The sequence below is a fragment of the Herpailurus yagouaroundi genome, unplaced genomic scaffold (genome assembly GCF_014898765.1).
Source record: "Herpailurus yagouaroundi ecotype Mexico unplaced genomic scaffold, PumYag 100, whole genome shotgun sequence".
Lineage (NCBI taxonomy): Eukaryota > Metazoa > Chordata > Mammalia > Carnivora > Felidae > Herpailurus > Herpailurus yagouaroundi.
Genome location: NW_024412391.1, coordinates 20,917,347 through 20,941,845, shown reverse-complemented (window position 1 = coordinate 20,941,845; position 24,499 = coordinate 20,917,347). Strand labels below are relative to the sequence as shown.

Genomic DNA, 24,499 nt, shown 5'->3' with positions numbered 1-24,499 from the left:
ATCTCATGGTTCGTGAATTCAAGCCCCTCCACGCTGGTAGTGCAGAGCCTGCTTGGGATTCCCTCTCTCTCTCTCTCTGCCCCTGCCCCACTCATGCGTGCTCATGCTCTCTAGCTCTCTAACTCAAAATAAATGAAAAAAAAAAAAAAAAAGAAAAGAAGTTAAATTATGTGTTCCAACTGCCTAGCCTAGCACCAGGCATAAAGAGGTTTAATAAAGGATCATTGAGTTGAATGTAAATGAGTTGATTTTTGAAGTCATAGATTTGAAGTCTTCAGAATTGTGAATTATCAAGGAAATGCTGAGTTGATTATTCTATCCAGTTATAGATATATAATAGATATAATGAATAATCTGTATCTATATAGACATACATCTAGATATATAGATACAGACATAGATATTTTGAAGAGAGTTTCATTGACTATCCCGAAACCACAGAGTTGATTTGGTTCAGTAGCTCAGACACCATTTGTAGAGTTTTCTGATCAATCAAAATTTTAGTAGACTTAATCTTATGCATGAATTTCTCTTCTTAAGGAAACTTTGAGGAGGGGGAAGACACGGGACGGGATCTGGATTAGAAAGAAGTAGAGCAAAAAAGGTTAATTTTTTTTTTAAAGCATGCTGTAGGAATTCTTATGAGAAAGCTGTGATCAAGGCCATGAGAAAACTTCCAAGCTACTTCATCCTTGGGATGACTTCATTGTGGTTATCAAAGTTTCTACTTTGACAGAGATAGCATTCAGTAAGAAGGCATATGTTTCAACTGAAAGTCAAGGATACCAGGAAAAAAGAAATTTGAGTCCCAACTGCCTCCATTGGAGTCCAACCTGTATAATATTTTCCTAATTGTTTTTTCACTTTCAGACTCAATAGCCCATTTAAATTGTCTTCAAATTGATCTTCCTACCACAGAGTTGTGACAATGTTTTTCCAGTGCTCAAAAAACAAGCCACATTTCCTGAAGGACTCCATCTGAACATCTTTCAAAGCATGACCCTTTTATAATATGGTCTCAGGGCATATTTTCATCAGCATATTCCATGAGGCTTCTATGCACACATAGCATGGGAACCAGACCGGACCAAACCAAACATTTATTCTTCAGTCGTACCCCACGAGTTTTCTCTCTCTTCCTTTCTTTAACCAGCTCCCTCCTCCTGGAGTGTTCACTCCTCATAGTACTTTTATCAAACTTCCGACAGACTATCCATCCAGTTATCTTACACAGCCTTTCACGATCTCTCCCAGTCTGGTGGGCTCTCTCTCTCTTTTCTGATCCATCATGGACCTTTACACCTCCCTAGCAGGTCCCAGCTTTAACCATAATTGTACACGCATTTGTCTTATTTCTGCTTTCTCATGCCACCCCTGCCTGATTTTGAAAATCTGACCTGGTTACTTTTATTTACTATAGGTGATAGCATAGAACATTTTCTACATCATGTTCTCAGTTTTTCTCTCTTTATAAAAATGTATTTATTTTGAGAGAAAGAGGGAGTGAGAAAGAGAGTGAGAACATGAGCGGGGGAGGGGCAGAGGGAGAGAGAGAGAATCCCAAGCAGGATCCTTACTGTCAGCACAGAGCCCACCACACAGCTCAATCCCGCGAACTGCCAGATCTGAGCTCAAACCAAGAGTCGGATGCTTAACTGACTGAGCCACCTCAGTCAGTATTTCTTGATTTGTAAAGTTGACTAAGTCTCGGGAGAGACACTGTGAAATCACAATTGTTGATCTCAGTAGCCAAACCTAGTTTAGGTGTCCTCAAGAAGTTTTCCAAAGATTTATTACAGGGATCTATAAGAAGACAATGGTGTCTTTTTTTTTTCTCTCATTCTCAAATCCCTCAAATTCCATACAATACAGATAGGGGGGGCAGTGGGGTGGGTGGAAATCCCTTCACAGAGTACTGGACTAGGGAAAAGGAGATATTCTGGCCATTGTCATTTAATTAATCTGAGTGTCATCTGGAAGATGAACAGTCTAGATTAAGTATCTTTAATTTTTCTAACACTAAAGCTTAACAATTTAAATAACATCATGCTGTAATCTGGAAGAAAGAAGTCACCGCTCGGTTATGCTCAATGTACAGAAATTGACAAGCTGAAAACAGAGGGTGGTTTCTGGCCAGCAAATTGGTTTCCCTTCTATGCTTTGTCTGAAGACAGAGACGTTACATCTATCGCTAGGCCGCTGTCTCTGCCACCTGATTTAGACACGTGTCCTGCATGGCAGGCAGTCATCCTACACAACTGCCGGAGCTTAAACTCCTGAGGGGAATCTAATATTCAAATGGAGAGGATTAGTTTTTTGTTGGAAACTTATGGAATATCAATTCAAAATAAATTTGAATATTCAAGTGTTCAAATCAAGATATATAAATATTTCATTATCCTACTACTGTACTTTCATTCTACTTCGAGAAATTAAATCACACAGATGTAACCAAGTTCATTTTTTAAGTGGAGAAAAGTTAGAATTCAGAGTGCTTCAAAGGTCAGTGTTCAGAGGAAATCAGATGACAGGTGCATCATGTTTTAGTCCTAGATTCTGCTCATAATTCATAACGGGAAAATCTATAGCTCTATATGCTAGTTCAGAGGTGAATAATAATGATAAAAAAGATACTTTCTTCCTGCTCTGCTGTCTATTCACATTTTATAAATACTTGGAAGTAATTTTACATCTGTATCTGAATATTAAAAATACAATTTTGTTTGAACATACAATATAGTTGTATATGAATCATGCATATAAAATAGTACTATTAGGAAAACTGCTTTAGAACATAGTGATTACCTGCCTTAAAGGAAAATAGAACTTTAAAGCAATAAGGCTGACTTTAAATTGTGCGTAGAACCAGTAATTGTGTATTTAAGGCAATTAAAAGATTTATTGAATCTCGGTTAAAAGTAGATTGACAATGACATTAAACAATAAAGTATAATTTATTTGGTGCTACTTTGTGAATGCTCCTTAACTACAAATCATCTCACGATACCATATACAATATACTGTCAATCACAACTCAAACATAAAATAACCTACAAAATCGCATGGCTATCATCAATATACACTGATTATATTTTTAAAAGAAAGTTAGTAATTAATTAAGGTGCAGTAACTTTTTTCAAATAAAATATTAGCACCATACCAGATATAATGATCTAAAACTATTGGCCTTCTCAAACGTCTTAAATAACTAAATATAAACATTTTTTTTTCAAAGCACAAATATTAATTTGCAAAATCAGTTCTACAGTCGTTAATATTTCTCTCTTTCATTGCATTTTTCCCCGGTAGGGAAAAATATGAAGTAAAAACGTTGACAGGATATGAAAATCAAACACATAGATCTAACCAAAGAAAAGGCTGTTCTTCAGCAATGTGTTCCAACAGAAGCGAAAGTGGACATTTCGCGGCGGATGGTACTGAAAGGCGAGAGTTCGAGTTCTGTGGTGTATTCGTTGTCATTGTCGTCGCTGGTCACTGTTGAAGACTTCTGAATGCACTCATCACAGCAACAGCAGCAACACTCCATGAAGGCCCGACTGAAGGGTTTGCAAAGACAGAAAAGGAGGACAGGGGTGACACAGGACTTAAAGAACAAAAGGAACTGGCTGATGATATAAAGCAGGTCCATGGTCTGCTGGGAAACCCCCGTAGCCATGTAGGCAGTAACGATGTTGCAGATATTTTCAGGAATAATGCAAAACCCATACAAAATGGTCAGAGCCACCACTGTACAGTTCATCTGGCTTTCCAGCTGAATCTGTCGCTTATTCCCTCGGGTACAGGCTTTCTCCGCTTTGCGGATTTTCCTCGCAGTCACTAAAGAGCAGGTGATGGTGAAAAGTGTGGGCAAACAAAAGTAACAGCCGAAGTACCACCAGAGTCTTGCGCTGTCATAGGTAAGGGCTAGAACGTAGATGGTGTCCGGTAAGTCAGGGGAGACCTTGATGACGCAGCGTTCCGCGGGAGCTCGGCCACTAAACCCCAAATCCTCCTTGCTCAGCTGGCGGAGAACGACTTCTGGAAGTGCTAACAGTAGGGCACCCACCCATATAACAGCAAGCTTGGCAGTTGTGGAAGAACAATTCTCGATCATTTCATAGTACATCTGCACGTTGGTGGCTGCTCGGAAGCGGTCTATACACAGAGCACATAAGGTGAAGGTAGTGACTCCGAGGGAAGCCACCTGCGGGAGGAGCACAGAATGCGTTTATTCCGGGTGATCTCTGAAAGATCGGAATCCTAGGCAATAAATACAGATTGGCAAAACGGGGAAAAAACAAAACAAACGAAAAAACACAAATAGAACAATTTCCTGGAATGAGGCACGGTTAACTCGTTAACTGGGTTGGTGACATTTGCCAAATCATTGTGAAGATGAAAATAGGCAGGAAAAAAAAGGAAAGAAATGTAGTGGTTCAGGGTCATGGAGTCAGAAAAATTTACAGCTGGAAGGATCCATAAGGACCCACTAGTCCAATACCACTTTGTTATTGAAAAGAACACAGACACCCCAAGAATTTCAGTCACCACAAAAATGCCTGCCACCAGAAGATCTAGATAAGGAAGGATAGTTGAGTATATCCCATTTTCATTACTAAAAGGATAATCATGTTTTCCAGTGTGGGGGCCGATAGCACACCTCACACACAGCAAACATTTAAGAGCTTATCGGGGCGCCTGGGTGGCTCAGTCAGTTACATGTCTGACTCTTGTTTCAGCTCAGGTCATGATCTCACAGTTTGTGAGTTCTCTCTGCACTGACAGCACAAAGCCTGCTTGGGATTCTGTCTCTCTCTCTCTCTCTCTCTCTCTCTCCCTCAAATAAATAAACTTAAAACATACAAGAGTTTATTTCCAACAAATGAGATGAGTAGAGATCTCCAATTTCTCCTAATGTAAAATAAAGTATTTTAATATTATTTTCAAATGATATACTTCCGGAAAACAAGAAAGGCAAACTCTCCAGAATTTGAAATCGATGAAAAAACAAATGCCCAACAGGTCAGTGACTCCTCCCCCTGCACATTGCATGCTTGCCCTAGGGATATCTGCATTTCCTAGTGAGAGTTTCAGGTTGGTTTTAGCCAGAGGGATGGGGCCAGGTACCCAGGTAGAGAGGTAAGAAACAAGGCTAGGGTCAGTGTTTGTGGGGATTAGGTCAAAGATCCCCTTATGAATTTCAAATTCCCCAAATAGTGACATCTTCATGGGTATATAGAGAAAAAACATAAAGGGAAATAGTAGAGAAACTCGTCTGCATTACATGATTTGGATCTAGGTGAACTGGAGATTTAAAGGGCAAATTCTAACCAGGAGCCCGAATTACACTGGCTTAAGGCCAGAATTAACACCATCTATGTGGCTCAGAAAAACCCAAATTACAATTTTAAATTGTCCCAGGCACCTGGTGGAAGAAAGCACAAACCTCTCTGGAAAAACGCACTTTAAAAGCGGGCCTCAGAGAAATCCACAGATAAAACTCAAGGGAACATGAATTCAAAATTAAAAATCACGATATGCAAGAGACAACCCACCACTTGTGAACTTATGTGCCAAAAGAAGCAAGGTACAGAATCAGGCATATATCAGCCGTATACATTTACCATGAAATAAGTACATTATCAAATTTAAAATTATATGATACTCGGGGCGCCTGGGTGGCGCAGTCGGTTAAGCGTCCGACTTCAGCCAGGTCACGATCTCGCGGTCCGTGAGTTCGAGCCCCTCGTCGGGCTCTGGGCTGATGGCTCAGAGCCTGGAGCCTGTTTCCGATTCTGTGTCTCCCTCTCTCTCTGCCCCTCCCCTGTTCATGCTCTGTCTCTCTCTGTCCCAAAAATAAATAAACGTTGAAAAAAAAAATTTAAAATTATATGATACTAAAAGAATGTCAAAGAAATAGGAGATATAAAAAGTAACCATGAAAATATGCAAAAAGGAGCCAGATATAATGTCTAAATATACCAGTCATAGGAAAATTTCAGATCAAAGAACCCTTTGACACTGCCCACATAGAGCCCTGTATCCAAACTCATATATGCGCATGGCCCAGGCATCTAACTAAATCAACAATTAAAGGTTAACAACCAAAACTATGTACATATTTTTTTCACACAGATACTTTGCCAGGAATATAAATGCATGTTCCTAATGTAAACATACTATCATTCTGTAGTCTGTAAAATATTTACAAACATCATACACTCTAATAGGGTACACAGACATGTACTCAACGCAAACATTTATTGATATCGATTATGTGCAAACACTCTGCTAGATATTGGGGATATAGAAAGAAACAAGAAACCGTTCTTTCCCTCAGAGAGGTCATAGTCAGCCAAGAGGCGGAAGGTGGTTCTCACAGTCACAAGATAAACACGGTCGTCATCTGGGAGCACCAGATTTACTCAACTATTCAGAGGAAATTGAAGTAATTTAATGTTTAATACATGTAGCCATTATTTATATACTTAAGTAAAGACAATGAAGGTAGATGGTAAACTGTCCATGAGGTTTAAGATGAAACAGGAGACAAAAACTCCCTAGGTGGGAAAGATGTTTTGGGGTGTACCTTGGACACTCGGTATGTGCATGCACTCTCCTCTGGCAGCTATTGGTCATGCCTTGGCAAAGGGGCAAGGGGGAAATACACACACACACACACACACACACACACACACATACATATATACATATATATTAGACATATATATATCACATATATATACTGGACATATATATAATAGACATTAACATTATATATATATATATAATTAGACATTAACATTTTGTAAATGTTAATGTCTAATTTTTTGGAACTCAAAGGGATCATGTTGAAGAAAGGAAAACCATTTGTCATAACAATTTGGACACTCAACACATTGGTTGTTTATCTGCCACATTCAAGCTGTCACTCTCCACAGTAATGATGGCAACTTGCCTTGCAGATTCTACGAGAGTTCCAATGTCCAATGTTCTCCCCTTTTTACACGCAACACATTAGTCAACGTCTACCAGTCCCGCTACAGAAAGTAAGGACGTGGCATCCATGCCCTGACTATTCTCACAACTCTTAGTTGAGACAGTCTGAAAACGAGATGTAATGAGGGCTTAAGTGTATGAAAAGCAAAACTGAAGAAAAAGTATGACTCACAATCCACATCAAGGCAGATCAAGACTACATGACTGAGCTTATAAGCACAATTCCTGTTGTACAAAATCTTCAGAAAGTTTTCCATACATACCAATACAAGGAATATCAATCCGATATGACTGCCGTAAAAAGTCATCTCTACATACACGTTTTAAAAATTAACCTTCAAATTAATGAATTGTTCATCTTGATGGTAATTTATTTTGCATCTCTGCCAGAGATTCAAAATAATTCTAAAATTGAGGCCCCTGCTGTGCGACTGTCTTAAGATCAGATCTGTCAGTAACTGCCACACTTTGAATGGAAACCCGAGGACTTGCTCTCTTCTCAAGGTCTGTATCAAACAGTATTACTTAGAAATTGCAGTATTTTATTTCATGGATTTCTGAAACATTACATTTACATACTAGTTTTTCAAGCAGTTTGATTCATTTCTCTAGAAGAACATAAAACAACAAAAGGTTCTCCAACTATCAAATGCACACACATCTTCAGCAAGGCTTTCTGTGTCATCTTCACTAATGCAAATCTTTGTGCATGTCACCCATGTATCCTGAGTCAGTCCATAAAGAAAGCTACAAAGGTTAATGCTGTGCATTCTTTTATAATTATGAATAGCATTTCTATTAAAAGGAAAGCTTGGTAAGACAAAAACACTAGGGAATCTGACAACAGGCAATCTCTCAGAGACTTGGAACATCTCTTTGCTTGGTAGTTTTCTATCATTCTTTACAAAGAACACATAACACTCAAGAGATAGCATCTTCTCCCCTGATTAATCTCCTTAATTTTAAACACAGAGATTTAAGATCTGGACCAATGATCACAAGAGCTAGCATTTGCATACCTAACTCTCAGTCTGTTGCAAAGCATTTCATGAAAGGTAATAACCGATGAACGTAGGTGGACATGTACTAAGAAGGGTGTGTTAGATTGCCTCTCCTTAGATATTTATGAACTGTGATACATATCCACTTTTAATTAGAAGAAGTTTACTTGCTAGAAAACCAAAAAATGCTTTCTAGGTTCTGTATATTTCATTGCACATGATAACAAAAGCCAGAGCAAGTTTTAAGCAAAATTTACATGTGCTCCTACTTTCACTCAGGAATTCTATGCTATTTTTTTTTAGTTTATTTGCATGTGAAAGCAGGGGAGGGGCAGAGAGAGCGAGGGAGAGAGAGAATCCCAAGCAGGCTCCATGCTATAAGCCTGAGCCCATCGCGGGACTTGATCCCACCAATCGTGAGATCATGACCTGAGCAGAAACCAAGAGTCTGGTGCTTAACCGACCGAGCCACACAGGCACCCTTCCACATTGTATTTTATTTGCAGATGCTTAGTTCTTCAGCCATATTCTCAAAAGCTTTAGGACTGAGCACCAAATATGTTTAAAAGAACATATTTGATCTGTAATCCAAATCGCGGTTTGAGGGAAGCTTCCCAAGTTTCATACACAAGTTTCAGGAGGCTCCTGCACCTAGTTTCTTGTTGTCAAATCGCACTTCTCTCTGATAGCATTCTCCTCCGTTAGTATCCAGCTGAAGCAGGAAAGTCACAAGAGCTGGGGCCTTGGAGTAAAATGCTGCCCCAAATGCAGATGGCACTTACCATGTAGTCGCCAACAGCAACCGCAGCCCCAAGGCCAGTCCTAGATGTCTCCTCCCTCTTACTGCCACTGCCTGCAGTGCTATCACTTCAGATACTTTTCTGCAAATCTACTTATGCACTTGATTTTATGAAGCGAAAGAGCAAGAAAGGTACAAAGCCCCTGCTCAGTACATCCCCAAATTATTTATAGAAGGCTTTAAACATCTGTAAAGAATCCACTTCAGAAATTAATTGATAAAAAACATCTGGATCATGGGTGGTGGGCTAATTTCTGCTATCTCAGATATAAAATCTATCCATGCAATTAAAAATGCAAAATGTTGGTGTAACATGAAAAGATCTCTATCACAATTTTCAAACATATTTGTTTACTTACAGCTCATTAGAAATTCTACCGAGATGAATAGTGCAATTTTATGCAATTATAAAACTGTATCATAAATGCTGGATCTTCTGCATTTAATGACCATATCAGATTGCTAAAATTCAATGTCACTAAGAAATATGCTCTTGGGAGTAAAGCTGGAAGGGGTGGTTTTTTGAAGCAACATCCTGAGAGATGGAATGAGTAAGATGCAATCTCCTATTAATTAAACTGCAATGGGAGAAATAATTAACATCAACAAAAGCAGAACTGTAAACACTTCTAATAGACAAGACTATTAATTTTGAGAATGAAGATCAGAGGGAAGCTGGAAGCATAAATTTTTAACTATTTGGGAAAAAGATATTAAGCATTTGAGGGTGTTGGCATCAAAATACACAAACAAAATCTTTCTTCCAAACAGCAATGCTCTGCCCTTCTCCATATCCCAGAGGAACAACCATAAAACTCCTTCAGCGCCCGCTCAGTCCACATCCAGAGTGGTGAGGCTTCTCCAAGCTGCAGCCACCTGCAGCATTGCTTCGAGGCACTGGGCAGGCACAAAGTTGATACATGAGTACTCACCGTGGGAAAGCAGCAGCTCTGGGGTCAAAATGTTCTTCCCACTGTTCAAGTTCAAATTCAATACAAAAATATCAGCCCATGAGAAAGCCTAGGCCATCATAGTCACTTCTCCCGTTCCCTCAAAATGATAGGAAGAAAGTATGCACAGATGCTTTATGAAAAATGGTAAGGATCTTTGTAGGAAGATCCTTGGCTGTTGTCTTATCTGTTGCTGCATTTCTCAGAAGCGTACTGCAGACAGACAAATAAGAAATCATTTTGAATGAGAGTAAGCTATGAAAGTACAACTCTTACCAAATAAATAGTATCTCTTGCTAAACTTCCTGATATAAACCAGTGATCCCCCGGGGGGGGGGGGAGACCAATGTACTTCCGAAGCAAAATGTCTTTCATATGAAATTAAGTCTATATGCTTCAGTACAGTGAATAGGCTGATTTTTAGAAAATAGGGAAATTTCTAACTAAAGTCATGACAACTGTACTCTATCCTAACTTATATTTTACCTCAAAAAGATGTTTAAGTAGATCTATTTCTGTGTACTCCTTTGTATACAAGTAACTCACAAAACAAGGGCATTACTGTTAAGAAAACCCATTCATTTGGACCATGAATGATAATCTATTATAAGTCTGTGGTTACAGGCCTAACAATCAGTCAGGAAAAAAGCAGGAGGAGCACAGGGTAGAGTTTCCTTTGAAACTCTAAATGTCTTCAGCTTGTATGTCTTTGGCGTCCTCTTGCATTTTCCATAATCCTTACGCTTACAGCACTTGAGGGCAACTTTTCCAGGAAAGAGACGCTTCTTTGAACACCAGTGGGACTAACATGTTATCAGAGACTCTGCTGTGAATAAGATGGCCTTTTTCAAGAGGTCTTCATTCCAGAAAGCATGCAAGTCATGACACTGTGGTAGTAACACACTTCCATTAGTGTTTCCAAGTCAAAATAGAGCAAGGAGGAGAGATTTGCCGCACCCCTTCCAGGCATGCGTGCATCTCTAAAACAAAATAAAGCTATTTACAGCCACTCTTCCACAGTCAAAGAGAAGGCTTCTTACCTTTATCAAAATCACTAGAATTTAATCTGATACACCCACATATTATAAATATCCATTTATTTCAATTATACCCAATATATTTCATCTATACTTGATTCCCAATGTTATGGAAAAGCAAAATATTTTGAAGATATTGACTATTACTATTGTCTCATTCTCTATCTCCCTCCTTTTTGCTTAAGTTTAGTAACACGCTCTTACATATTTTAAAAACAATTGAGACTATTTTTTTTAATATGAAATTTATTGTCAAATTGGTTTCCATGCAACACCCAGTGCTCATCCCAACAGGTGCCCTCCTCAGTACCCATCACCCACCCTCCCCTCCCTCCCACCCCCCATCAACACTCAGTTTATTCTCAGTTTTTAAGAGTCTCTTATGGTTTGGCTCCCTCCCTCCCTCTCTCTCTCTTTGTTTTTTTCAATTGAGACTATTTAAAAGCTAACATATCACCCCCAAACTTGTATTGATGTTATAAATCTTTCTTTACCTTATTGTCCCACCTTGACATAAGGTTTCCTACCAATTGTGACTTCTGGCTTCTGCAGCACAGTACATTTCTGTGTACTATATATACACAGTATAACAGTATATATATATATATATATATATATATATATATATATATATATGTATACACACACACACACACACACATATACACACACACATTTTACTACAACTTGCGTAAAATATTATAATTTGGTTATAAATGTGTCAATGCTCATTAGTATAAAAAATAACAGTGAAGCAAAATTAACATCATTTGTCCTAGGAGGGAAACAATCTATTGAAATCAACAGATGTTAATATATATAATTTGTATATTGAATGTTGATTCTCAATAATTAAAATCCATTTAAAAATGTAATATTTATCCCAAGCCCAGGCTTGGCCATCCCAAGCTCTGATGAGTTTCCAAAGAACAGTAATCAGTTTTCACCAATTTTCCTTTGTCCTTAATAATATTAGTTTGCATGACAGAAAACCTAAACTAAAAACATATTCCTCATCCATTTGCAGCTGGGTAATTATGATTTGAATGACACTAAGAAACCCGAAATTTTGAAGACAAAATTTCTCTTCTCTTAGCCAAAACTCCACTCTTGGTAGTCTGTTAAGGAAATACTCTTTCTTCACTCAATCCTCCTATAAAAGGTATGTACCTCTAAATCTTTCATCCTGCTGTGAATGAGTTAACAGATCTTTTCCTATACATGAGAAAGTTGAACCAAGGAGAAGACAGTGAAGGTAGGAGAAAAGGCACTTAGGGTGAGGAGTGACGAGCAGGAAGTAAAAAATGGCAGCCTTGAGCACAGTCATAGACTAATGAAAATGACTCATTCCAGTCCTGGATCAAATCAGTGACCTTGGCCTTCTTAATGCTATGAACCATTCAAGTGTGCTGACAAGTAACAGTGAAAACCATCATAAATTCACAAACTGAAAGTATTCTATCTCGGGAATAAGCCTGGCACTGTGATTCCATCCTGTGTTTTATGGAAGTTTTATGGAAAGTATGTATACCTACTTTTCAAATAGAGAGGCCCCATATCTGAAGTTGCAGCAACCCCATTTTCCACTCTACCTTGAAAGTTTAGATGAGATCATCTCCTCTGGCAAAAAGAACGCCATTCTGATTAGGATACTTGAGAGTTAGTCTTGACAAGAAGGTTGGGTTAATTAGTAGACTTTGGCAGGTCAATTCTTGGGAAGTTAAAGGACAGGAGGATCCCAAGAGGATGAAATCAGAAGTGCAATGCCAGACACAAATCTCACTGCATAGTAGCTTGCCCATCCCTCTCCCCACACAGTCCACACCCCAGACACAGATCCCTGTGCCTCCAATGTGACACTGTTAAATCTACTTGCAGCACATGGAAAGAGCTTTTAAAGGTGGAAACATTCTATCAAGGTCCATGGTGTGGAAGGGGAAAAGCATGGTAGATATGCCTTCACCTACTCAGCCTGGGAACCATAAACTCAGACCTATTTTGCTTTTGCAGGTATATTTGCTTCCTTTCTGCTGTTGAAGGATGCTTTGTTAGTATAACTAGGTATCTTGGCAATCCATGGGAACTCAGGATAAGTCCTCACTCAGAATCTTTCTTGCTTGAAAGATTAATCCAATTCTTGAGAAAGTCCATTCTTTCTGATACTCTTTCTATAATAGGGTCTGAAGTAACTATAATAGGGTCTAAAGTATCTCCATTGTCAGCCCTTCTTCCTAGGTTCTCTAAGGTCAAATTAAATAAGAGGTACATTTTTGAGATTTTTCAGAAGAAAAGGACTCAAATCAGTGTACTGTTTATTACACTGTTAAATAAATCATTCATTTAAGTAAAATTTTAAAATTCGGCTTAATTCCTTATGGCTAATAGACTCATAATTCCAAGGCAGAGATGGTTATCTCAGGCAATGTATTCCAAATAATAATTTAATTCTTAGAATAATTCTGTGTTCTAAGTGAAATTTCTAGGGCTGTCCTATCTGCCCAATTATCTTGCCAATCATTCTAATGGGCTTCCTATCCCATGAAATATTGAGAAAATAAGAAAGCAAGAATTAAGAGACTTTCATATTTGTATCTTTTCATCATGGACCTAGGCTGTATAGATTTATGCAGATTAATAAGAATACGATTAAAAAATAATTAGAGCACAGTTTTCACTTGTATTTCTCCATTTTTGGTTCTGAGTACAACTGTGAGTGGACTCATTCCAGGACCCATTCCTGATTTCCATAATACCCTGTTTAAACCTCTGTTGTAGGGCACCTGGGTGACTTAGTTGAACGTCAGACTCTTGATTTTTGCTCAGGTTATGATCTCAAGGTTCATGAGTTAGAGCCCCATATCAGACTCTGCACTGACAGTGCAGAGCCTGCTTGGAATTCTCTCTCTCTCTCTCTCTCTCTCTCTCCCTTTCTCTCTCTCTCTGCCCTTTTTCTGCTTGTGTGCAAATGAAAACAATTAAATAAACCTGTTATAGCACTCATTACACTGCAGAACATTACTTCTCTATAACTTAATTTTTTTAAGTTTATTTTTATTTATTTTGAGAGAGAGTGGGTGTATGTGCACATGCATGCAGGCGCATGTGAGTGGGAGAGAGAGAGAGAGAGAGAGAGAGAGAGAATCCCAAGCAGGCTCCAGGCTGTCAGCACAGAGCCTGACTTGGGGCTTGATCTTAAGAGCCATGAGATCAGGACCTGAAGGGAGGTGAAGAGCTGGATGCTTAACCAACTGAGTCACCCAGGTGCCTCACTTATTCTATAACTTTAAAAGCGTAAGGAATCTATGTTATTCATGTCTGGAAACTCTCCCCCCTTTTCTCCCATGCTTTCTACTCCCATCCCCACCTAACATGGTACCTGACATAGTAGAAAAGTCCAATAAATTTTTGATGAATAAACGAATAGTAAATAAATGAATGAATGATGACATACATGGAAAAGGATTATAGAAGATAATGAATTACTCAAATTGTTCTTTAATCAGTTATTGGGTGCTGCTGTTTTATATATAATCCTTCCAAGCTGAATGCCAATGAATATCTCAAGAAGGGGAGTAGAGAAAATCCATATTTCTGTGTGTCTTCACTGACAAACTTTAGAAAAGGATGGCTTCTCAGTATAAAATATAGTTAAGGAAATTATTTGAATTTCACATTTGATTATCATAAAACTTTTATTTATGTAGAATCTAAATTCAGTAAACCTTGCCATACACTATTCATAAATGGCATTGTAAATAAGAGCTCATTCTATAACTTTTTAAAACTTGTCTGTGAGAATCATCAACTATTTTTATTCCGTGGAAATGTAGAAAACGATTATAAAAGGATTAATGGGAAGTCATAAAATATTTGTTAAGCACCATTCTCACACAGTGAGTTTATTTTTCCAGAGAATATTATTAGTAACTTTCAAATTGCTCAAAAAACTGTTTGTTTCCACTTACAAGTCCATCAGAATACCTAATGGCTAATCCACAACTCAAGCAAATTGCCATCCGCCATGTTAAGTGCGCTGTTACTTGAATGTGGGGCTCTAGGGCAATCTGTGTGGAATCGCATACCTGTATGGTAAGTCATCTTCAGCTTCCAGGATCCTTCCTTTCTTACCTGCCAGTGCTAACTACAGTCTCAGGCAATTAAGGAGCCATCTAGTCCACTCAGTTTAAAAACAGTATTTTTAAAGCCATTGGAGAATTTGGCTCTTTTCACCACAAAAGATTGTAGATCTTTCACAAATCATCCCTGGTCCAGGGGTCCTGGGGAGATGCATTCCCTCTATCCATCCTCTACCCTCACATGGGAATCTGTGTCCCAGTAAAATAAAAATAAAGTTCGATCTGAGATTATCTGACAACTATTTGAAGCCTTCTTCCCTATCACACATCATGAAGGTATGAGTTCTTTAAGGGGGAGCCTGTATCATTCAACACTTCCAATTAATGTCCCAACAGAAATAAATATTTGGCAGCGGACTGGAATCAGACGATACACTGACCGGTTGGCTTCCATCAAGTAATGAGCAATGATCTGTTCCAGTTGCCATATTCAGTGCCTGAATTATTTGGCTTTAATAATTTTTTACATCCTTAAAGGAATAGTATGGTAGGAAACTCCTATACCATTCTCTTATTGCAGTCCATACCCAGACCTTCATTTCCATCTTTCTGTCTCTCCCTCCTTTTTTCCCTCCCTCTCCCTTGCCCCTCTCTTTCCACATACAACTATCATTTTGAGCATAGTTTTGTTTATTTTGTCTATTTTGTCTACTAGCTGATAAACGAGTTTAAAATGATGTGTCTGTTAGGATGTCCACCGTCCACTCAGATTCTCTTCTCTCCTATCCCCTTCTCCTACCATTCCATTTGCCCTTGGTCCTTACAGGATTTATCACTAGGCCCCAAAGATACCAGAATCCTGGAATAGAAAGAGAGAAGTTATCAAGTACAACAGTTCCCACTATATTCCCCCTCATAGCAACATTAAATATGATAAAACAACTCTCTAGCAACAGACCCAGGAAGCTGGCTACTCTCGTCAAGCCTTATGCCAGCAAAGTGAAATAAAAACAAGAGTTGAATGTAAATTGCAAAGATGTGTAATTTCCGCTGAAGAAACAACTCCTATTTTTCTACACAAGCCCAACTTTCCCCAAAATTCCACTGGCTCCTTAAGATTATGCTAATACTGAAGTTGTAGGGGGGGTGGGGGTGGGGAAAGAACCATGGTAGAAGAGGAAAAGAAGGCAAAGAGAAGAGAGGAGAGAAAATTTGTGAATACAAATTAACTGTGGCCTAGCTACTATGGAAAACAGTATGGAGATTTCTCAAAAATTTGAAAATAGAATTACCATATGATTTAGCAATTCCACTTTTGGGTATTTATCTGAAGAACGTGAAAACACTAACTTGAAAAGATATACGCACCCCTATGTTCATTGTAGCATGATTTACATTAGCCAAGATATGGAAACAACCTAAGTGTCCACTGATGAATGAATGGTAAAGAAAATGTGGTGTATGTATGTATGTGTATATATTTACAATGGAATATTATTCTGCCACAAAAAAGCATGAAATCTTGCCGTTTGCAACAACATGGAGGACCTCAAGGGCATTATGCTAAATGAAATAAACCAGACCGGGAAAGACAAAGACCATATGATCTCAGCTATATATGGAATCTAAAGAATGAAAAATCTCAAAACACAAAAAACCAAGCTCATAGAAACAGAGAAGACACCGGTGTCTGCTAGAGGCTGGATTTTCTGGGGATGGTTGAAGGGTGTCAAAAGATACAAGCTTCCAGTTATAAAATAAGTCATGGGGATGTAATGTACAACATGGTGACTATAGGTAATAACATTGCATTACATACTTGAAAGTTGCTAAGAAAGTAAAAAAGTAGATCTTAAGATTTTCATAAGATAAAAGAATGTCATAACTATGTAAGGTGATGGATACTAACTAGAGTTATTGTGGTGATCATTTCACGATTACACAGCTATTAAATCATTATGTTGTACACCTGAAACTAATATCATATGTCAATTATACATCAATAAAAAATAAAAATTAATTGTGGATAAAATTTTATACTAAGAAATATTAAAAATAAAAACACTGGATAAGGCAAAACAGATTACTATCTAAAAGGTAAATCATACACTATAAATCAATAATAACGTGCATGGGGGGATGTCAACAAATAAAGTAAATACAAGAAAGTAAAAAGTGAAGAGAAGGCAAAATCTAAATTAAAGGAAATAAAATTCAAATAATTTTAGAAGTCTTGTGGTCAAGAAGAAAACAATTTGGTGGGGGAAAGGTTTTTGAGAAAGTTTAAAGAAATGTAATTATTTATAGTGTCTTTTACCAATCTAAAACACTTCGTGATTTTGAGAACATGAAATGTAACCTATGTAACTTGATTTGATAACTAAAGTAATCATGCTTGACATATTAAAAACTGCAATTGTATCAGATTATTGAAATTAAAAAAAATTTTTTTTAAAACAGGTACCAACTCTGGAACTTAATGTTCTGGGTTTTTTTAAAGGTTTTATTTTAAGTAATCCCTATACACAATGTGGGGCTCGAACTCACAACACCAAGATCAAGAGTTTCATGCTCTACCAAATGAGCCAGCCAGGCACCCCTGGAACTTATTGTTAATGTAAGACAAACAAGATGAAACCTAAGAATATAAGAAGCCATAAACTTCAGCATTTAGCAAGTGATGTTAACTGGGCTTATTTTTTCCCTACCTACTGGATATAAAAATCTTCTTTAAAAGACACCAAGGAGCAGACATCAAAAGAAACACTCCCTGGACATTCTTGCCTCCTAGATGTTTGTCTAATAAACAAGCTTGAGACAAAATGTCTGGCTACCACAGAATAGGTATATATGTTTGAGATGATCATTTCTCCTCTCTGGGTCTCATGTTTCATCTTTAAAATCAGAGGGTTGGATCAGACTGCCCGCTGGTTCTAATTTAACATGATAATTCAAAAGCCACTGTAGTGAGGACTGTGGTTCCAGACTGCCTCCCCACAGAATTCCTTCAGGTATAAAGTGCTGATTCCAACTTCTGGGACTAGTGGTGATTGACGGCTCTTAGCTGCATCCCTGTCTAGGAACTGCCCTTCAGAGAGATCCACCCAGCTCAAGGTTATGCCCCCTTCCTGGAAGCAACTTGCATCCAGTGACTGGTCCCTTTAGGGGACATAAAGTCTGGGCCATCTTGCCTCAATTCAGGATATAAGGCCCTCGGGGCCCTGCAACTCCCTGTGGTATCAGTTGAGGTCTCAGTGGGACCTGTTTCACGGTTCAACTTTCCCCCCTGCCCAATTCTGCTTCCTTCATTCCCTACGAGGCACTGAACCTAAGCACACACCCCAATAAACTTCCTGTGAAGCAAATATCCACATTTGGGTCGGATTTCTCAGGGACGTGACACGGAACAGGCACTAAATCTCTTACTTCTTGGAGGCAGAACTGTTTTATTCTGAGTTTTGGACTGTATTTCTTGTTCTCAAAATCAGGAACTATGGGGCTGATACTACTATCCAATAATTATTTTCACAAAACATACTAACACATTATAAAATTATTTCAGAAGAATAGGATTAGGTAGGAATGTAGAAACACTACATCTGAAGATAGTCATTCATTACTTTAACAATAAAAAATGTATATTATAGTCTAATTTTTAAAGAAAAAAATGAGTAAATTTTTTTCCAACCTTTGCTTCTCTAGGGAAAATAAAACCTAGTACTAATAACTAAAAAAATAGGGCTATAAAGAATAGGAAAAACTACAGAGCAAACAAAACAAAACAAAAAAAGCAGTAATTGTTTTAATAATAAAAGAGGTAAAAAAATAAGAAGCAGAGAATTGAAAAATGAAATACAAATGAAAATACACATTTTTTAAGAATCCTCAGTTAGAAAAACAATTAAAAGGCATACATAATAAAGTCATCACTCAAAACTCATAGGTTGCATTAAACCTGAGTTTTTATATCCTTTTCTGAATTTGGATGGGATTCCTTTCTTTTAAAGTTTTTTTTTTTCAAGAACTTGGGTAATATGTTTTTTCTTTCCCCATTTTTTTTTCTGTCTTCTTTGTATGGTTTTTCCCTCTAATGTATAAAGGTTTTATCATGCCCAGTACATTTTAGACAAGCCAATACACTTCTCTTGTATGGCGGCAGTGGGGGGTGGGGAGCGGGTAACTCTCCTGGTCACTGTATAGTTTACTTTTGTCTCATTCTTGTATGTCAATTTCTTCTGCATTATTCAAGCAAACAATCAGAGAAATCTTAAATCTTGACCTTGAAGCTGCAATTGATAGGCACATTTCTCCTACATGAATTCAATTACCTCCTCTGCAATTCAAAAATGAACTACCAAATAAATTAGACATTTCAGAGCTACTTGGAGCCTGGCAACAAGAGAAACCCTAGGTCTTGGTGGAGCAGCAACAGCTGATTTAGCCAGCATGGAATGATTCTGCATCTGATCCCTGCCAGGATAACAGAGGGTCTCATTTACTGTCTCTTCCCTTACTTCTTCTAAGTAGGTACTGTTTTCTGTTTACTTATCCCCTAGCTTTAGGCCCTGGAACAATGTTGAACATAGTGTCACTGGCCCTGGTGCCAGACAGGATCAGGGGCTCTGGAATATTTACAGTTTCCCTTCTTCTGCTTCCATAAATGAAACGGGCAGTCTGAATGGAGGAAATCAAGGGCCAGCTGGCTAAAAACACAACTGGCAACAAAGCACTTGGGCTCCTTCCAAGAGCTGGTGTTTAAAGAGAGGCCATTTAAAGAGCAAATTCCAACCACCATAATAATGGTTCAGGACACTAGCTGTAAGAAGAAACAGTAAGATTTTCCTCCGAAATATTTTTGTTTCCAAAGTTTGGAACCTGTTATATTCCCTCTTCTTCTTAAGAAATTTTCTAGAGTTAGTCAATCCCTTAAAATAGCCAATCAATACCCCTAACAAATGACAAGTATATGTTGTATACTTCTGAGAATTTATATACCTATATATAAATTCTATGCCATGATGGCCAACGTGTTATTCTTGCTTAAGTGCATTCACACGAAAGAAATAAAACTGTTAAGAAATGGAGAAGGAAAAGGAAAGAAATCAAAAATGACATAAGAATTTAGATGGGATAGCATGGCAGAGAGCCAAAGACACGTAAACTAATTTTGGAAGGTTATTAACATATCATGAAGCCAACTGACAAAAGCAGATTTCCTTTATTAAATAAAATAGTATTCCAACTTATATATTTAAGAAAAAATGCAATAATCTTCTTGGGGAGAAATCATATTGGAGCCCTACTGGATAAACAAAACATGTTTTTTTTGTGGTTGCTGAGTTCTGGTAAGACAACCTTGACTGGTCACTTATTAACCCTAGAATCTCTGATAGGTGCCAAATAAAAAAATATATATAAATGCCATATTCAGAGAGATAAATTTAAAATCTAAACAATTCTATACATTATGAGATCATAATTAATTATGTAATCCAGGAGAAAATGAATTTGAAGGTGGGTGAACAAAGCTGCCTCTCTCTCTCTCTCCCCCCTCCCTCCTTCCTCCCTCCTTCTCTCTCAATGATTGGCAAGAGAAATGGAGGAAGGTACCCAGAAAAAAAGTGAAGGGGTTCAGCAGCCAGGTAGGTGCGTGGAACAGCAGTTCTGATGCTATAAATCCCAGAAATGGGTAAAGCCAGTAGCTTGAGACCCCCTGGAAGGCATTACCTCGATATAGGGCACAATCTTACAAGAGAAGTCCTCCAGCAGCCACTTTTTCGTCAGCTCGTGAAAGATGACAAGCGGAAGGCAGAAGAAGATGATGAGAAAGTCCCAGAAGGCCAGGTTGGCCAAGAGGGAATTGGAGATGCTCCGCATGTAGTAGTTGTGACACACGATGCACATCACCGCCAGGTTGCCAATGATGCCAGTCGCAAAGATCACCACAGACAAACACATGACCGCATAGGCGCCGTAGGACTCCTGGGTCAGTGGGTAGAAGGGGTTCTTTATTCTCAAGCGTCGGTTTGTGCTGTTTCCCCGGCGGGGACCCCCGCGCTCGTGGATCCCTTCGCCCGAGGACCCATTCTGGGCCAGCGCCCTGCCAGGGGGTGCAATTGTCCTCCTTTCGTGCCCAGACAGTCCATTGACCGTCTTGGGTGGGGTGTCGTGGTGGGAGCCCTGGAGTTTCCCGCCTCTCCTTGGCCAGTAATAAAGGTCGCTGGCGCCAGGTTCCGTCCTCACACTCTGCTCCTGGCTGTGCCCAGAAATGCCAGAGCCTCTAGGACCCTTCTCTTCCTCCTCTGAGATCTGAAGGAGGAGTTGGAGAGCCGGGGGGTTCCCTCTCGCCAAAGTTCCAGGGGGCTCCTGACCTCGGACACCTTTCCACCTCCAGGCTCCAGGCGGCCTGGCTGGAGGTCCCGAGGGTTCTGCGGTCAACGCCTCCGCCCCTCTGCCTGCACCTGGGTCACCGCCCGGAGCTGCCCTTATGTCCCTAAAGGGCGGTGCGCGCACCGCTGCCCCCTGCTCCTCCTCCCTGAGCGCACGGGCTAGCAGGTCTTCTGCAGAATTTCCCAGTCCCCAAGAGTCCCTGCTGCGACGGTGGCTCAGTGCAGGTGAACAGTTTTCCCCTAGGCAAGTTTCGTTTCTTGGCGAAGAAGCGGACCCGAGGCCAGGAGAGGCAGAAACCTTGAGCAGTAGCAGAAGCAGCAGCCGCAAGGTGCGGGCGAGAGGCGAGCCCGGGGCCCGCATGGCTCGGTGAGGGCGCTCCCCGCGGCCGCGGCTCCCGGTTAGGACCGACACCTGCTGCCTAAGTTGCTGCTGAGAGTTAGACACATGTCACATACTCACCCCCGCCCCGGCAGTGGGGGACGGGAGATTACGGGGAGGTTGGGGGATGGGTCTTGGGTCACAAACTCTCCCCCTCTACAATCCTTCCTCGTTTGGCTTCCCGTGCATCTCTCGGCCGAACCCACCCCGAGCGCTGCGTATCCCCCCCCCCCCCCGCAAGGTTCAGAGAGGGAGTCACTGCTCCCGACGGCTGACCTTGAAAAGTTGTAACCAACACCTGACTGTTGATGAATGTTGCTACCGGGAGAAGCCCGGACCAAGCCCCACGTTCCTCCCTGCCTTTGGGTGGTTGCCTTCTTGGTAACAGTTGCTCTGCCTATTTACATCCTTTCGATACAGCTTTATCCAGTTGGTAACCGTTGTGCTGCCTTTTTACATCCTTTCAACCGCTTTGTCCAGTTGTAAGCCGAGGTCGCTACAGGGGGAGAAAAACAAGCTCCCCTTCTTCAGATGACTGGCAGCCACAATCCCGCTCCCGGCTCGCTGGAAACAGGTTGCAAACAGCCAGACGCCGCGCAGACGCGCCCGGGAAACTCTTGCCCCACCTAACCCCAGCGACTCGCCAGGCCGCTGCTGCCGTGGAGAAGCGGGATGCGACACCCGTGGTCACTGTCAAAGTTGCTTCTCCTCCAGCTCAAAGTTGACCAGGGGGCGGTGCCGGCTGCTGGGCGGTGCGTCCTGGCGGAGAAGGGAGTCTATGGCGGGAGTGAGGAGGGCGGGCGCCGCTCCTCGGTGGACGGTGCCGTGCCGGCGGCCGAAAGAGCTGGTGGCGGCGACAGCGGGCGCTACCCGGGCGGAGAGTGTGGTGCCTGGAGCCGCCGCGGGCCAGGCGGTGCATGGCCGGAAAGGGGGAGGTGGCCCGGCCTCTCCCCGCGGCTCCAGTCGCTGCGCGCGAGGGCGACACCCAGCGCTCCGCTCCTTGCCTCCTCCCCCTCCTCTGCCTCTTCGGAGAGATGCCGGTTTGTGGGGAGACTGGATTCCCTGGTGGTTTACGACTCATTAAACCCACACACGTTTCATTCAAGCCCTTTGTAGCTGCTTTCACTCGTAGGAGCTGGAAGCGGAGAGGGAACAAGGGCGGGGCGCGGAGCTAGGGATGGGCGGGACACGTTAATTCCCCAGATGTCGGAACCAGCTTGACAGGTCCCAGAGCCGGGTGGGGAGGAGCAGGGGCGAGACCCGTGCTTTCTCTTCCCATCCGCCGTGCGCATGCCCAGGCCTCGGCCCCGAAGGAGGAGTAAGGTGAGCAGCCCGCTCACCTCCTTCGGTATTCCCAGGGGCTGAGACTCGAGAGAAAGGAAGCTCAGAGGTTTCCTTCGCAGAGAAGGAGCAGTTCCGGGAATGGGACGCACAGTGAAAATGTCCAGGATGCATCGTTACCTTTAACACCGAGTTAGGATGCAGGCTAACAGGGGTTACTTAGAATGCCCAGAGTACAAAGAAAGTAGTTTCGTTTGATGAACTAGTGGGAAATGACAGGTGGGCGAAAATTAACTTGGCATGGCTGACCATGCCTTTCCAACCTTTAGCAGGAAGCCTGCTAAAGCTGTTCAGGGTATAGTTGGTAAGACAGACACATATAACATAAAATGGGCAAACTGATTAAGAGAGAAAGTGACAGACGAAGAAAAAAAAAAACACATTTTGAAATGAAAAAAAAAAAGGCAACATCTAGAAAGAAGAGAAAATACAATGAAAAATATGATGCCAATTGTGACAGGTATAGAACAATGGCCCTCCAAAAGATGTCCACATCCTAATTCCCAATACCTGTGAAAATCTGGCAAAAGGGACTTTGCAGATGTGATACAGTTAAAGATCTTGAGATAGGAAGAATTATCATCCAGGTGGGTCCACTGAAATCACAAAGGTCCTTACAAGAGGGAACTGGAAGGGTCAGAGTGGTGCAATGAGCCAAGCAATCTCTAGAAGCTGGAAAAGTCCCCGCTTGCTCATTTTACACTTCTGACTTCCAGAACTGTAAGATAATGAATCTGTGTTGTTTTAGGCCACTAAATTTGTAGTGATTTGTTGCAGCAGCAATAATAAACTAATATACCAATTAACCTAAAAATGTAGACAGCAACAACGATTTTATTGGAAAATATTAGCTACCAAAAATAGCTCAAGAAGAATGTTTTTAGAAACCTGAGTAGAACCTTAACATTAAAGAAATGAAATCATTCCTCACGTTCTACTTATCAGAAAGCACTAGACAGTATCGAATCCTAAGGGGTAATTATGCTTTATATGAAATGTCTGATAGCTGCCCAATTCATTTTGTGAAGTCAGAATAACCTTTAACCTTAATATCAAATTGGAAAACGCCAGAAAAAGGGAAAAAAAAGGGTTAATAGCACTCATTTATACATTAGTTCATCTACATATAATAATTCTCTCAAGTGCATGAATCCATTAAACAAATAGTCTGCTCACATTATTTAGGGAAGAGCAGTGAACAAAATAAAGGTCTGCTCCCTCTGAATTTACGTTCTCTTGGGGGAGACAGATAGTAAACAAATAAGTATACAATACATCAGATGATGATAAGTGCTAGAGAGAAAAGAATGGAGAGTAAGGAAGTAGAGTAATGGATTAGGGAAATATGTTAAAAGGATGGGCAGGGAAAGCCTTCTTAATATAAAAGGTGATTTTTGAATACTTACTAACATATATCCAATAATCCCAGATAAAACCTTGACGAACCTTCAACACTACCTGTTTTATTTTTAAATACGGCATATAATAGGGTTTATCCCAGAAATATCAGGATAGCCTAACAGAATAT

At 40.3% G+C, this 24,499-nt stretch overlaps 1 protein-coding gene across 1 annotated transcript; it reads right to left on the bottom strand.

Annotated features, from left to right (window-relative positions):
* Window positions 1-1,833: 1,833 nt before the first annotated feature.
* Window positions 1,834-22,514, bottom strand: GPR37 (G protein-coupled receptor 37). Its single transcript, XM_040472077.1, has 2 exons — window positions 20,590-22,514; window positions 1,834-4,204 (listed from the first exon to the last, which is right to left on the bottom strand). The coding sequence occupies exons 1-2, from the start codon at window positions 21,610-21,612 to the stop codon at window positions 3,386-3,388; spliced, it is 1,842 nt and encodes a 613-aa protein (XP_040328011.1). The 5' UTR covers window positions 21,613-22,514; the 3' UTR covers window positions 1,834-3,385.
* Window positions 22,515-24,499: the final 1,985 nt, after the last annotated feature.

Excerpts from the sequence above, each read along its gene's own strand:
- GPR37 (XM_040472077.1), bottom strand. The coding sequence starts at position 21,612 with ATGCGGGCCCCGGGCTCGCCTCTCGCCCGCACCTTGCGGCTGCTGCTT. Across the intron at positions 4,205-20,589 it reads AGATTGTGCCCTATATCGAG|GTGGCTTCCCTCGGAGTCAC; the intron begins GTAATGCCTTCC and ends CTCCTCCCGCAG.